Source organism: Neopsephotus bourkii, unplaced genomic scaffold (assembly GCF_033783945.1).
Source record: "Neopsephotus bourkii isolate Nb327-2 ecotype Australia unplaced genomic scaffold, CSIRO-AGI_Nbou_v1 NB_1780, whole genome shotgun sequence".
Classification (NCBI taxonomy): Eukaryota; Metazoa; Chordata; class Aves; order Psittaciformes; family Psittacidae; genus Neopsephotus; species Neopsephotus bourkii.
In genome coordinates, this window is record NW_026902254.1 from 4,488,632 (window position 1) to 4,503,379 (window position 14,748).

At 36.8% G+C, this 14,748-nt stretch overlaps 1 protein-coding gene across 2 annotated transcripts in view; it reads left to right on the plus strand.

Moving 5' to 3' along the window:
- The window catches only part of NCAPG (non-SMC condensin I complex subunit G), a 28,534-nt gene extending 14,483 nt beyond the window's left edge, over window positions 1-14,051 (plus strand). The window contains exons 10-21 of one of the 2 annotated variants that reach the window (XM_061379718.1): window positions 420-506; window positions 643-822; window positions 1,283-1,393; window positions 3,705-3,824; window positions 5,340-5,576; window positions 5,885-6,066; window positions 8,469-8,643; window positions 9,016-9,177; window positions 10,022-10,193; window positions 12,207-12,299; window positions 12,785-12,875; window positions 13,706-14,051. In XM_061379718.1, the coding sequence (XP_061235702.1) occupies window positions 420-506; window positions 643-822; window positions 1,283-1,393; window positions 3,705-3,824; window positions 5,340-5,576; window positions 5,885-6,066; window positions 8,469-8,643; window positions 9,016-9,177; window positions 10,022-10,193; window positions 12,207-12,299; window positions 12,785-12,875; window positions 13,706-13,832 (1,737 nt within the window). In that variant the 3' untranslated portion in view covers window positions 13,833-14,051. Of the gene's footprint in view, window positions 1-419; window positions 507-642; window positions 823-1,282; window positions 1,394-3,704; window positions 3,825-5,339; window positions 5,577-5,872; window positions 6,067-8,468; window positions 8,644-9,015; window positions 9,178-10,021; window positions 10,194-12,206; window positions 12,300-12,784 lie in introns of both variants that reach the window. The other variant, XM_061379716.1, reaches the window with a different exon arrangement.
- The last annotated feature ends 697 nt before the right edge of the window (window positions 14,052-14,748 follow it).

A 14,748-nucleotide genomic window follows, 5' to 3' on the forward strand; every position in this document is an offset into this window, starting at 1 on the left:
GGGATGGTTTATAGACCTTTAAATGATAGTGTTCTTAGTTGCGTTTTGATTGACATAGTAAGAGGTGAAAAACCTCATGCTTGTTACCAGTAATTCTTTTTAAAGCATGTGTTCAGACCTACAGGAGATGGGTGACTGTGAACTGTTGGCATAGAAACTGCTTAACTTACTCATGGATATACAGTTTTCTGTTTTCTTGCTTACCTTAGCTAAATGGTGGAAAACCTTCCACTTTCATGGTTAGGCTATGTATTGTCAAATTGAGGATTTACTTGCAGTGAATTGGCTGTTAAGGGAAACAGCACAGATGTTTAATACTTTTTCAGAAGGATGGTATTTTAAATTTGGAAAAGTTAAAAGGCTAGTATCTGACATCTGAGATTAAATTAATTGCACTAATATACTGTTTGTAACAACAGATAGCAGAAATTATATCAGAAGTTTGTGAGCCGATTGTTACAGCTGAGCAGCCTGATGCTACTGAAATTAGAAAGCGGGAGCTCAAGGTAAGCAGATTGTAGCTAACAAGAAAATATATTTTTTAAACCATAATCCATCTAGTAAGACTTTTATGTAGTAGTGTATTATTGGCTAATACCACAAAGATTATAATGTTACTTTTCTTTTTACTTTGTATTTCAGTTGGCTGAAATAAAAGTGAAACTTTTTGAGGCAAAAGCAGCTTTGGAAGAATGCGTTACTCTGCAGGATTTCAGTAAAGCATCAGTGTTAAAAGAGAAAATAACTGAGTTGGAACACATTAAAAAGGATCTGATAAAAGAAGTAGAGCAACCCGAAATTAAAGAAATGCATGTGGAGAAGGTCTCTTCCTTTCCTGTACTACAAAGTGCTGGTTATGTTTTGATGTTTATTCCTTGTTTTAAAAGCAAATGTAGTTTGGCCTTGTATCATTTAAATTTTATAATTTGAAAATGAACACATATGGTATTAGTATTCTCTTCCTGCTTGTACCAGAAGCTGATGGTATGCTTTAGCAAAAAAATGAATTGCACTTAAACTGCTCTTTTGTCCTTGAGTAACTAAAGGATTCCTAAATGGCCTGTTTTTTATTGCTTTTAACTAATTGAAAACATGAGCTTGAATCTCTTTTCATTATAGCTTATAGAAAGATTTTTATTAATATTCTAGCACAAAAAATGTGTAGTGGACAAGGAAATGCTTTTTTGGGTAGGGGAAAATTATGATAAGTGTCCCCATTCTCCTTCTCACAGTCACAATTTTCATTAACAGTGTGTTTTTCTTTTCCCTGGCTCACAAAAAGGATGATCCTGAAACACTGTTGAAGTGCCTGACGATGTGCTATGAGCTTCTGAAGATCATGTCCTTCTCTAAAGGAATTGGTCCAACCATTAATGAAATCATCAAATCTCTGGTACATAGGAATAAATACTATTTATGTTATAATAAAACCAGGTAGATCATAGCTGATCCTTAGGTGCTGGCAGGATAGCTTGTGATTATTTCACAGTCACTTTGCTGTATCTGTAGTGCTGTGTTTCGTGCTTTTAAGCCTTCCCAGAACCTGCTGTCTCGGCGGTGCTTTCTTGAGTTCCTGTGCCAGATCTGGTTGTGGCAGAGGGACACTAAAATAAATCAAGAATATGGTAAGCATTTAACTAATGTATGACAGTGTTTAACAGTGCTGAGTTACACTGTGCCAAGTGTGGTGCTAAGCAATCTCCTTACCACAGTTGCTGGTATTTTAATTATTTGGAATTTTTTTTATCAGCTGAAGTTACAAGATCTCTAATAGAGAACTTTTATGATTTTATCTTCTTGTTTTTCACCTAGTCAAAAGCTTTTCGTCTAAGGGAGACTGGAACTCCTGTAGACCTTTTTTTCATCTCTTCCATGTACAAGGAAAGATGTTTGGATGAATTTCCCTCCAGCCCTCTCTGTTTCTTGGCATCTTTGAAGAGCAAAATTACTTCTGTATTGAAAAGTCAGGCAGTGGCATTATAAGCCTCTTATAGTCAACAGTATATACTTCCTAGTTTTCATGGTGAAGAGAATGGATTTTTAAGAACACTTCTGAATATTAGAGACTTTTAACTGTACCAAGTATGCAAACAAAATGGAGAAAAGTAATATGTCATTGTATGAATGGTGTACCCCCATCTGAATACTCTGTGCAATTCCTAGGCCATCTATCTAGAGTTGGAAGTGGTCAAGAGAAGGGCAACAAGGAAAAGTATGGGCTGGCTTCTGTATGAAGAATGACTAAACAAGTTTCCTATTTGTAACCTGGAGAAGAGCAGGCAGGGTCTGAGAGAGGGTAGAAGTCATAAGATGTGAGTGTTATTGGAGAAAGGGAATAAGGATTTGCTGATTTCCCCCCCCCCCCTAAAGCTAGCAACTAGCCAGCTCAAAACAAATGAAATAAGTTGATTCTTACATAGTAGGTAATCTGTGGAATTTCAAGAAAAATAAATATTATAGAATGATTAGGTAGCTAGGCATGGTCTCCCAGCTCTGGTATCCCTCAGCTGCAAATCACTGGGACCATGACAAGAATTCTTGGGAAATATCTGCTTAGTCTGTTTACATGATGCTTTATAGGAATTTGGGTTTGATCTTTTTTGCTAATGAGACAAGTGGGCCTGCTGACCTGACTGACTCAGTGTGGGCATTCTTAGAATTCAAACCACAAACAAAATTGCAATGTCAATTTCGATTACCTTAAATGAAATGGAGCCACACTTGATCTATTTCAGATGTATAGAAGTATTCTTAGAAATCCTAACTAGTGTTTATGACACAGAAACCCCCAGAAACCTTTTTTTTTTTTTTTTTTTATTAGGTCTGTTCTTAATTTTCACATTTGTTGTTTATTCCACTTTTTTTTTCTCCAAGATTGTGCTTTCTTATTGTTCATGCTAGATTTTCATTATTACACTGGGGATTTGAGGTATCTTATTTCTTGCTGTTTAAACTTGAACTCTTTAGTAAATGCAAAAATATAAAGTGATGCCATTGTAGAGTTCACCCTATATTTAGCATGGCTTTTCTTTTGCTTGGATTTTTACTATTGTCTTCTCAAAACTATTCCATATACATGTGTCCTGGGTTCAGCAGTAGCAGTCATTTTTCTCCTTCCTAGTAGCTGGTACAGTGCTGTGTTTTCAACTTTAGTCTGAGAGCAGCACTGATAACACTGATGATCTTAGTTGTTACTAGGTAACTTTTACTCCCATCAGGGGCTTTTCAGTCTCATGCTTTGCCAGTGAGGAGGGGGCATGGGAAGCCAGGAGGAAACACAGACAGGACACCTGACCCAAGTTAGTTAAAGGGATATCCATACCACAGCACATCATGCCCAGTATATAAACTGGGGGGAGTTACCTGGAAGGCCCAGATCATTGCTTGGGTTGGGCTGGGTATCAGTCTGTGGGTGGTGAGCAATTTTGTTCTCTGCCCTTGTTGTTTCTGTTATAATTATTATTATTGGTGGTAACAATTGTGATTTTGTGTTATACCTTAGTTACTGGACTGCCATTATTTTATTGCTGACTTCAAACACCATAGTTAATCTTCTTCTAGTTCTAGCTAGATAAACACGAGTAGTTACCACTTTCACATCCTGTATCAAATGGATTTTTGATTTCAGGATAAGCACATCTTAGTAGTCATTTTTTTAATTTTGATTTATGTATTTTAACTATAAAGTCTGTTATTGTTTCCAGATACTTCCTGGCATAACTAATGTCCATCCAGCTGTGAGAAATATGGCAGTTCTGTGTTTGGGGTGCTGTGCCCTTCAGAAGAAAGAGTTTGCTCGACAACAGCTTGCCTTGCTGTTACAGGTAAAACATCTGATGGGAAGTCAAACAATGGTCTGTGCAACTCAGTAAATAAAACTAGTCTTGTATCTATAATGAGCTGTTCTGCATAGTTATGTTATTTGAGAATCAGTATTATTGATTTCCTAAAGATCTGAGTCTGGAGAGTGTGGTTTCATGTAGATTTTCCCGATGTCTAACTCTATACGAGCTAACATTGTCTCTTGGTTGGTAGGACGCTGTTCCTTTGTAAGGTCATTTCTTATCTTAAAAGTTTGTAGGAATCCTTTGTAAGGATCGCTTTCTCTTCTGGATCTGGGTAAAGTCATTCATATATTTATGTTATTACAAGAATACTACAGCTTGTCTTTTCTGTAAGCCTCCTGGCCTTGGGAAACCAGACTAAAAATGTGACTGTGATTGTTTTCACATTTCTGTTGATACTCACCTGTCATCTTGAGTGTCAGATTCTAATTTCTGGATTATTAATTTTGTATGTATTAAGAAAGTTGTTAATTAGGGGAAAAAGCAATATTAAAAACCAGCTAAAGATAGCATGGCCAAATGTCTATGGATATGGAACATTCTGAATACCATAATACCTCCATCTCACCACCTTTGCGGTAAAGGTTCTGATGCTGAGCTGATTATACTAAAGGCAACACTATTGTTAACTTTTCAGATCCTGGCTTTAACAAAGTGTAGGTGGCCATCATGCTTTGAGTGTGTTGCATTCTCAAGAGAACTGATAGCAGACATTGAGATGATACGTTCAGCTCAGACAAGATCATAAAGCTGTCAATAACCATAGTAGGAGAAACTTGGTTTTCTAAAAATTTTGCATACACTATTGTTCTTAATTTGCCTTTGAGTATGTCTCATAAAAAATCACTTTGGGGAGGATTTCAGTTGTTTTAGCAACTTTAGACTTAAGCAGTTAATATTTGTAGGTATTAAACCCCATACTCTTTCTGCAGACTGCCATCAACAGCAGGGTGTTGGGCTAAACAGATCAAGGATCTCAAGGCTAACCCATGATGTATGGTTTTATTTGAATGTTAATTTGAACTATAATATATGTAGTAACCTATGCAACTTTTATTACTATTTTGCTCCCTGCTGTCTATTATGTTATGTTTATTTTATTAAGCTGTACGGTATTTCAGAGCAGCAATTGTCTTACATATTTTTTTTCTGTGGTGTCTATCAGTATGGAGTTTCTTTAGGCAAATAGACTTTCTGTTTGTCCAATGTCTCTTTATAAGCTGAACAATAATTCACACACTCTGTGAGTGAATTTCAATTGATTTTATGCAGTGGAAATTGCATAGATGACTTGATGATAAATTATTTCACAGACTGTATTATAAATTCAGGTTTAAACTCGTATCACACCTTCTTACAATCTAAAATTTGTCCCAGGTACTATAAAAAAAATTCCCAAATCAAACAATCTTTTTAAAGCAAAAAATCTTGTTGTGCTTAATGTTAACATTGGTGGTCTACCCTTAGGTGATGTACTTTCCTTATTAAACCTAGGTTTTACAAGTAGATGATCTAAAGGTAAAACTCAGTGCTTTAAAGGCAATCTTTGACCAACTTATGCTGTTTGGGATTGAGCCATTTAAAGCCAGAAGAGGTGATGACTCTCAAAGTGAAGATGGACACACTAGAACTGAAAATTGTGAGGAAGAAAGTAAAAAAATAGAGGAGGAGGAAGAGACTACTGTAGTTCACCACCTCCTGCAGCTTCTTTCTGGTTTCTTAGACAGTGAGGTAAGAAATATAAAATTTACCTTAATTTTTTTTAATGTCTTTTACAGAAAGCTTACCATCCTACTAAATTGCATATGAATATTACATGATGTGTAACTGAAATTAATAGGATAGTTGTAGAAAATGGCCACAACTTTGTCACTGATACTGACTAATGTTACTCTTGAGCTAGCTTTGAATTCTGTGCAGATGAAAATATATGAATGTAGAGAATTGATTGGCATAATAGGATGTGGACTGTTACCATAAAGTATTAGTGTAATGGGCTGTGGTTTATCTGGTGTGTGTGTGATCAGCTCTTTCTTCAGTTTCCAGAACTTAGGACAGATGCTGCAGAAGGCATAGCCAAACTGATGTTCTCTGGGAGGCTGATCAGTGCCAAGCTGCTTTCTCGTCTTATCTTGTTGTGGTATAATCCTGTGACTGAAGACGATACTCGGCTTAGACACTGTCTAGGAGTTTTCTTCCCTTTATTTGCTTATGCAAATAGGTATGGCCTTTGTAAATCATTGCGTGAAAATACACATTGGTCTAGGAGCTTAAGGAACCTTTTTGCATCTTGCACGAGTAGAAATTGCACAAAGGTAAAGTAGACCTAAAGGTCTAGTTCAGACTCCTGTGCATGTTACTTTTGAGAGTACATAATCTCAGCCAATGACTCTTCAGAAGACTTCATTAATTGCCTCTTACCCCTGTGGCCTTCCACCTTTTCTTTCGTTTTTTTTTTTTTTTTTTAATCTTTCCTAAGCCCATAATTCAAATTGCTCTTCAAGACACTGAGTAAAAGATTAATTAAAAAGATGTGCTTTACTTATTTATGCTGTTGAGCACTGCAGGTAGGCTTTGAAGTGCCGCAAAAAAGTAGCTAGCAGAAGGAATTCTTCAAAAGAAAAGAATCAGTGCCCAGCAGATATCAAAGCTGGGTGTTTGGGGTTTGGTTTGTTTTTGTTCTTTAACAACAGAATACTCCAATCTAAATTCATGGCAAATTCAAAATTTTCTGTTTACTTTTGTAGTGGACAAAGAAAGTAGTTTATGTAAGGGAATAGGAGCTTAAATAGTAATTCTCATCTTCCACTTGCTCAAAGAAATAAAATGTTTAACTTACTTTTCAGTTGCTACTAGTAGTTTTAGCCAGTCTGAAGTAGATGAGCTTTTATCTGCTTTTTTTATGGTTAAGATTTAATTTAGGTTTAATATATATGACCTTATCTATTTTTCCAAATTGAATTCAATTTTTTGTGCCTATTAATTGCCACGTTAAGAGGAGTAATTCAAAGAGGAGAGGGGAAAAATCCCCAAACAGATATATTTTTGCTGTTGTCTGAGAAAAACTAATTTCATGGTTCCTGTTTCACTGATATTGAGTAATGTAATTAAGCTTTTAACATTGATAAACTTTTGCCTGTGAATGTCTTCTGACCCTGTGAATTTTTAAGAAAAAACCTTGCTTTAAGCAAAACTTGGGTAAATCAGTGGAGAGAAATATCCTACATCTTAGTCTGGCTCACCGGGTTGGAATCTGTTTAGTTAGGAAACACCATTAGTTTTCTGTCTCAAAACATGATCTCTGTTCTGGGTCACAAATGCTTCATATTAAGATGAATCATGGAGTGTCTTTGCTTACCAATACTGTATTTTTAGAAGAGAATTATTAACTGTGTGTAATTCAGAACTGTCTGCAAAGCTGCCATTGAGCTCAAGTAATGAATGACATTTGGCTGAGCTTCATACCTTATTTTGGTCCTGATCTCTTCCCTGAATTCCGTTTGTTTTCTGGGTGCTGCTCTGTTGACCTCCTGTGTGGTCACATCTATAATCAAGAGGTTTACCCTTTGAAATTAAGTATTTGAACTCTGGGAGGAAGAAAATGTTGCTGCTGATTTCTGTAGATACTCTGTCATGTCAATGGGGTGGCACACTGATAACAGGGACAGGATCCTGTGACCAGTGAACAATTCTCTTTCGTGGAATGTTTTCTAAACAGTTGGAAACTCTCTCATGGCCTGAGAGGACAATGTTCTAGATTTGTTTTCATGATTTACAGGCAATAATCTGAATGATAGTTCAGTTATACTTGAACTACTTCAGCCTTAAAGCTGCCGAAAGGGAGCATTCTTGCTTCCATTCTTTTTTGCCCCAGCTTTAGGGCTCAAAAGGCCTTTTGGTCACCTCCTTTGGCTCAAGAATACAGCAGCAAACAATCTGCTTTTTTTGAAATTATTTATTTTTTCCTGTAGTTATTTGGGTTCAAATAGGAGGTTAACAAGTATCAGAAATAAAAAAGGCTTCACTTCCCCAACTTTTGCCTTGTACTTTTTGATGTCTTTTAAATTGTTTTGATCTGGCTTGCAGAACTATGTACAACTTGCTGCAGAACCAAGTGCAACATGATTTTTAGGCTTGCCTGGCAGGAGTTCTTAACTCTTCTGGGAAAAGAAAGCACAAATGCTTCTTCCAAAAATCTTGTTAACAACTGCGTTTTTTTTTGCCAGGCTTCCTCGATTTCTTGCACAATGAAAAGTATCCCCAAAGAAAAATGCTACCAGGAAGGAGGACTGAGCAGAGGACAGATTAATCTAAATAAAAGATTTAGAAAAATGTGTTTCTGTCCGTTAAGAGACAATATGTGTGTATATATCAGGTTTTCAGTAGTAAGGATGAACTTTCAAACTGTTGAGAGGCAGAAACTGTTACTTAAAACTTACTTGAAATACCATGTGCTTAATTGGTTTTGTGAAGCAGTTCTGATCTCCTTCTGGCTGTCTACCAAGCTTGGCTGCTCCCACATTGCTTTGACTGATGTATTGTAATAGGTCTGTGAACTTTCAGCATAGAAGAGAAAACTTAAGGGTGAATTAAGATGTAATTTTGTCTTATATATTGAAACAGGTCTAACCAGGAATGCTTTGGAGAAGCTTATTTTCCAACTCTGAAAACACTGTTAAATGCTCCTGCAACTTCACCTTTGTCTGAAATAGATGTCAGTAATGTTTCTGAACTGTTAGTGGACCTGACCAGACCAAGTGAACTGAAACATCAGTCTAAAAAGTCTCAGGACTATGAGGTACAGTGTGCTAAACAGGAGGGAAACAATATTTGTAGCTAGAGATTAAGAACTGATCCCCTTCACTTCCTGCTAGCTCTGGGCCTTTCTGAGATTCCTAGTGTCAGCAACTGGATTAAAAGCGTGATGGTTCAGGTAACAAACTCTTTTAGCTTGGCCTTCCACCAACCCCCATCCTTGATTTCCTTTCCCTCTTACAATTAAAAGAAGCACGTAGAAACTTGCACCATGGCTAACTGTCTATATTGGGGAAAGTAGAAAAATCAGATGGTGTTTATTCTGTAAGATCAGCTGCTTATATCTGAATGATCACATTGCTGTCTTTTGTAAATCCCAGCAAAATGTCTGATACTTAATTTCTTTCCTTTACAGGACTTAACAGTGCATGATAGTTTAGCAGTGAAAATTTGTAATGAAATCTTGAGGGACCCAACAGCACCAGACATTCGTATTTATGTAAAAGCTTTAAATTCGCTGGAACTCAGCGGTTCTTCCACAGAGAATCTTCTGGTTTTGATCAACGAGATTCTACAGGTAGTACATAAATAACATGATTCTTTTTTAATCACTAACCATCCGGTATTCTGATATACTTGAAAATGAAGAGCCTTTTACTTAATATGACAATGTGACTGGAATTTCTCTTTAACCAGTCTTTGAAAATTACTCTTTGATGTGTTGTTTCCAGAAATCTGAGCTCATGACACTGTATAATTTACAGATTTCAGCCACCATAGACAGCAAAATTAGCATGAAACATGAAACTTGATATATTTCAATACAGTTCTTCTGATTACTGTAGTGTAGTTAATTTTTTTTTACATTAAAATAAAATTTAATGTGGAGTTTCCCAGTCTGGAGGCTTATCTTTACTTAAGTATTATCAGCTGAAACGTTACACCTAAAGTTACACTGTACCTGCAAGATCATCAGACAACCTTAAAAGGGTGCTTGATTTAAGATAAGACGGGAAGGGATTACAAGAGTAATGTGACAGGTTTTACATTGACCTTTTTTTAATATGGGGTAAAACACAGCAAAATGTGGGATTGTGACAGAAGACAACAATGATGTATAGAAATGTTGAAAAGAATACTGATGCACTATGGGCATATCATCCAGGGGCAGCTGCGCTCCAGGACTTGGCTGGAAAGGTCCAGTAACTAATATTGTTTGGTTTTTTGGTGTTTCAGTGCCTGGTGCTGATGGAGAAAGTGTTTCTCCTTTCAACTTGACTTATCATGTCACACCTTGTATCCTTTGTGCAGTAAATTGAACTAATCCTATTAGTTAAACTTACGAATGGGGGGAAACTTTAATGAGTAAAAGAAATAGTTGTAAATGAAGTAACTTTTAATATTAAATGTCACTTCTCCAGGAAGTGAAAGATAAACTGTGTCAAAGAGCTATTGAGAAGTTCAAGATGAACTTGACAAAAGATCCTAACGTGGGCAAAGAGCACACTGAAATGACTGAGGAAACAGGCCTCTCTGAAAGGGCACAGGAAATGGAGACCACATTATCTGAAAATACTCTTCAAAATGAAGAAGGTAATTTAGGAAAGGTGTAGTTTAGTAGTAGGTATACAATGGAGTAGCTTGCTTAGATGCTATGAAAATAACTGCTAGTTTTCCCTCTGTTGAATTAACATATTTTCTGAAAAAATGGAAAAAAAACCTAGTACATAAGTATACAGTTTAAAATGCTGCTTGTAATGAACTATTTTCTGATTTTTATTGCTTTTGATCAGTTTCTGTTTTCTTATTCTCCATATTAGTATAACTAGTACTGTATTTTGAATCTTATCTCTGTCGTGCAGTTCTTTCTTCTTAACAAAGACTGTATTAAAATGGGCTTTAGTTTCTTAGCTGTTTAATGTGCTTGTGTGTCTGCTAACTACCAGTGATGACTAACTCATCTTTAGAAAGTGACTTATTAACTTGGAGGAAGAAGCAGGTACTTTGCGGTGCTTTTATGCTTTGGAGTTACCATGCCTGTGCTACTTACAGGCTGTGTTGTAGCAGTGTATGGCTGATATCTTCACTGTTGACACTGGCCCATCCTTGCTATGAGCTTATAGGTTGGAGCCACTTTTATTTTTTTTTTTTTTTCCTTTTATTGCTATGTAAGAGCTGGAAGTGGAAATGGCTGGAAGAGTTTCCACTGCCTGCACAGCTTATGCAGCTGCATGTGCCTTAGTGCGCACTGTGCTGATGGCACAAAAAGTTAACATGGTTAGGATTGCTTGGAGCAGTAAAGCAAAGATGGTGACATGCAACTGTTTTAAGCAGACCACGTTTTTGTTTAACATTTATTTGATTTATTTGTTTATATTTTCTAGTGGAGTATTTCAGGGCTTTAATCTGTTGTTTCTGCAAGTGCCAAATAACTCTTTATATCTCCTATGTTTATGGCTTCAAATACTTACTGGATGGGAAATTGCAAGTATGATTTTGAGCTAATAGTTGTACTGTTTTTTGTTACCACCTAATAATACCTTTTGGTAAGAATTTCTTACAAAACAGGATTTTGGGGCATTTCTTAAAAGTAGGCTGTAGGAGAACTCATTGTTTCTTCTGCTACCCTTCCCCAAATACATTTGGGGTCGTTAAAAATAAAGCAGCATCTACTACTTCAAATTTGTTAAATGACAGCTGTGAGCAAAAAGGGCAACAGACACTATTTTTGTCCTTCAATTGCTGCAAAGGAGATTTAGATCTGATATTAGGAAAAAAGCTTCTTGTCAATATGAGGCCACACCACTTTTTGATACAACCCAGGAAACTATTGGTCTCCTTGGCCAAGTGGCTGCACTGCTGGCTCATGGTCATTCAGGATATGGACACTCAGCTGACACAGCTGGTCCCTCACAATTCCAGTGTCCTCAAATGGAAAGTCACAGTTCTCACACCTGTGGTTCTCCAACTCAGGGGGATGGGCAGTCAGTCTCAGGTCTCTCAGATTATTAACGACAGGGGCAAAAAAAGCATTGAATGCCACTGCTTTTTCTTCATCTCTATTAGTCAGGGGACCCTCTTCAACAAGAATCAGTCCCGTGTTTTCTTTAAGCCTCCTCTTGCTATTGATATGTTTACAAAAGCCCTTCTTGGTATCTGACAACACTGACCAGCATCAGTTCTACTTGAGCTTTAGTCTCTTATGCCTTATCCCTGCACAAATGAACCACAGCTCTGTAATCTTCCTGCAGTGTCTCACCTTTCTTCCAGAGGTCATACATTTTCTTTTTGAGCTCCATGAGCAGTTCCCTGGTCAGCCAATCTGGTCTCTGCCCTGCTTGCTTGACTTCTGACACAATGGAAGGGGCTAAACAGTTGTCAGGGATAGTTTACATGTGATTGATCTGTGCTGGGACAGGGTTATAGCTGAGTGACACTTGAAGCTTCCTTCTAGCTGCCTTATTGAATTTCTGTAAGTTTAAAGGAAGAATACAGTTAAAATTGGGCGGCTTTTTTATATACCAGCCAATATTTAAAATACTGGTACTTAAGATATATTAAAAATTGATTGTCTCTAACTTCTGCATGTGCTATTCTGTTTAACAGATAATAACAAAGATGCTCTTCATACTCCAGTTACTGATGTTCAAAGTAAAGCAACTGCGAAACAGAAATCCACAAGAAACAAAACTGGGAAAGGTTTGCAGAGCTTTTTCTGGCTACAATACTTTGTTGTTTTTTAAAAAGACAAACTTCCTACTAACTTTTTGTGAATTTTTGTGAATTTTGTGAATTTTTGTGAATTTCTTTTGTGAAAACCCCCGTTCAGTCTTCATACAGCATTGTATTTTTTTAAATTTTATTAGTTAAAAGATGAAAATAGCCTTCTTCGTGGAAGTTTTTGTGCTGTCATCCTCTCCTGACAACACAGATTCTAAAAAAAGAAGTCTGACTATAGGATTTCAGGGTAATTTGGCCACAGTCATGTACAGGCATGTCAGAGAGATGTGGTACTTTGAGGGGGTTTTGCTGATGGTTTCATTTTGTCACCACATTCTGTCTCTGGTGAGTGCATAGTTACATGTGTCAATGAAATATCAAACACTGAACTATCAAACATGCAGAACTAGCTGAAGAAAAGAAACAGTATCACAGTATGAAATGAGGCTTTTGCTTATGCTTAGGACAACGAAAAGCATCATCAGAAGTGAGGTCCATGAGCAGAAGGAAAACTGGTACAAACACTGATACAACTGCAAAATGTGACAGTGAAAGGTAAATTCTCTTCTCTCCACTCTCACCCCTCTGGTGTCTGTCCTAGCAAGGACATTTAATTCAAATGTTTTTCTTTTCCCAAACCTGTATCTTTAACGTCCTCTATTCCTCATGCACAGATAAATATTTAAGAAAATAAGAAAGTTCCCTTTGAACTGGTACTTTTGAAACAGCAGCAGGTTTGACAGCTTCACATTTTATTATCATTGCTAAGAGCCTGGAGTTCTTTTTTTCTCTTTTAACATAGCTGTTGTGTGCAACAGTAACACATTCCAGCTGGCGAAAATCAGATGTTTGGCTTGCATTATTGCTCTTCTTCCAGTCACTTTTTCTGCTCCTTTTTAATAACTGTTCTGTGGAGGAATCAAATTTTTCATTTAAATTCTCTCTCCCCCTCCCCCCCCCCCCCTTTTTTTCTTGTTTTTCAAGATGTAGTCAATAAGCTTCTAGAAATGACTGATGGGTGAATATACCCAATGCGTTGTGATCTTGTAGGATATAGGCATTAAAACAACATCATCTTCATAATTTTCAGCTGTGCTCACTGTTTCACAAGAAAGTATTCCTTGGACTTTGGTGTGACCAGGGCCAGTCATTCCCATTTGCCTGCTCCTGTGTCTACTTTGACACCATCAGATCTTTTGCAAGTTTTGCTTATTTTGCAGCTGCTGACACATGGTTAATGATACTGCTGATTCTTCTCAGAAAATAGCTTATAATTAGTACAAAGTACTTTTGCTCTCTAAGACATTGCTTCAAGTTTGTAAATGTAAATCCTTTTGTGTCTGCTTAGTCTTTTTGGCCTTACTTTAAAATATTTTATGTTTTAGTGGTGATGAGATTCCAGAATCTGTCCCAGTGTCCAGTTCAAGGCCTTCAAGACGAGCAAAAACAGTGGCACTTGAAAAAACAAGAATGAATCTTTCAAGACTTTTGAGTAGGGAAGCAGATCAGTGAAGACAAAAGAAGAGAAAGTGGCCTTTGCTAATGGTGGTAGTTGACATCAGTCTTAAAACATAATATTTAGTTTGTTGTTAGCCATATTTGACGTTTTATACTATGATCTTTTATAATTCTAGAACTTTCTATGACATTTTACATTCTTTTCATATAGATGCATTTGATTTTTCCTGATACGAAGTCCATCATTCATGTAATAAAATCATATTAAAATATACTGGAACTTGGATTTATTTATTTTTTTTACTTTATAGAGAAAAATACTCTTTCTCTGCAAATAAAAATTGCTGCTGCTGGTCAGAAGTCAGTAGTTAAAGCTGTTTTGATATTTATCATTATTCAGAATGTTTGACCTGGAGTGGTTGCTTGTGATGGCAGCAACTTTGAATGTACCACCCTTTAACTGAACCTACCTTCTTCAGATTTTAGCCTGCACACCCATGGACCAGGTTTTATTGCTCGTGTTCATGTAAAACAGAATTGATCTGAATTGTGAGTTCTGCTTCCTGAAGGTATGTCTCCACTGCATAGAAAAAATGGCAAAATGGTGAATCTGGGTTACTGATTTCACAAAGCTAAGCCTGGAAGTCTGCTACTGCTCTCAATGACCTTGTTATATAAAACCAGTCCTGGGCTTTTAGGAAAGCGTAAAAATATTTGTGGTATAAAGTAAGATCCAGGAATACTTAAATACAGAAAGGGCAAAAAATGAAATACTTTCTGAGGCCGGTGTACTGTCTTTTGAAGTAGCGATTGGGATGTCTTTGTAGCTTTCAAGTTCACAACCCTTTTTCTAATGACTTGGCTAGGAATAGGCATGAGTTTCACAGAGACAATAGGGGATTTAGTTTAAACTGCTCATAGTAGTCACTGGTGGCTGAGCAGGTTCACTCTGGAAATGCTAGTCTTTTAG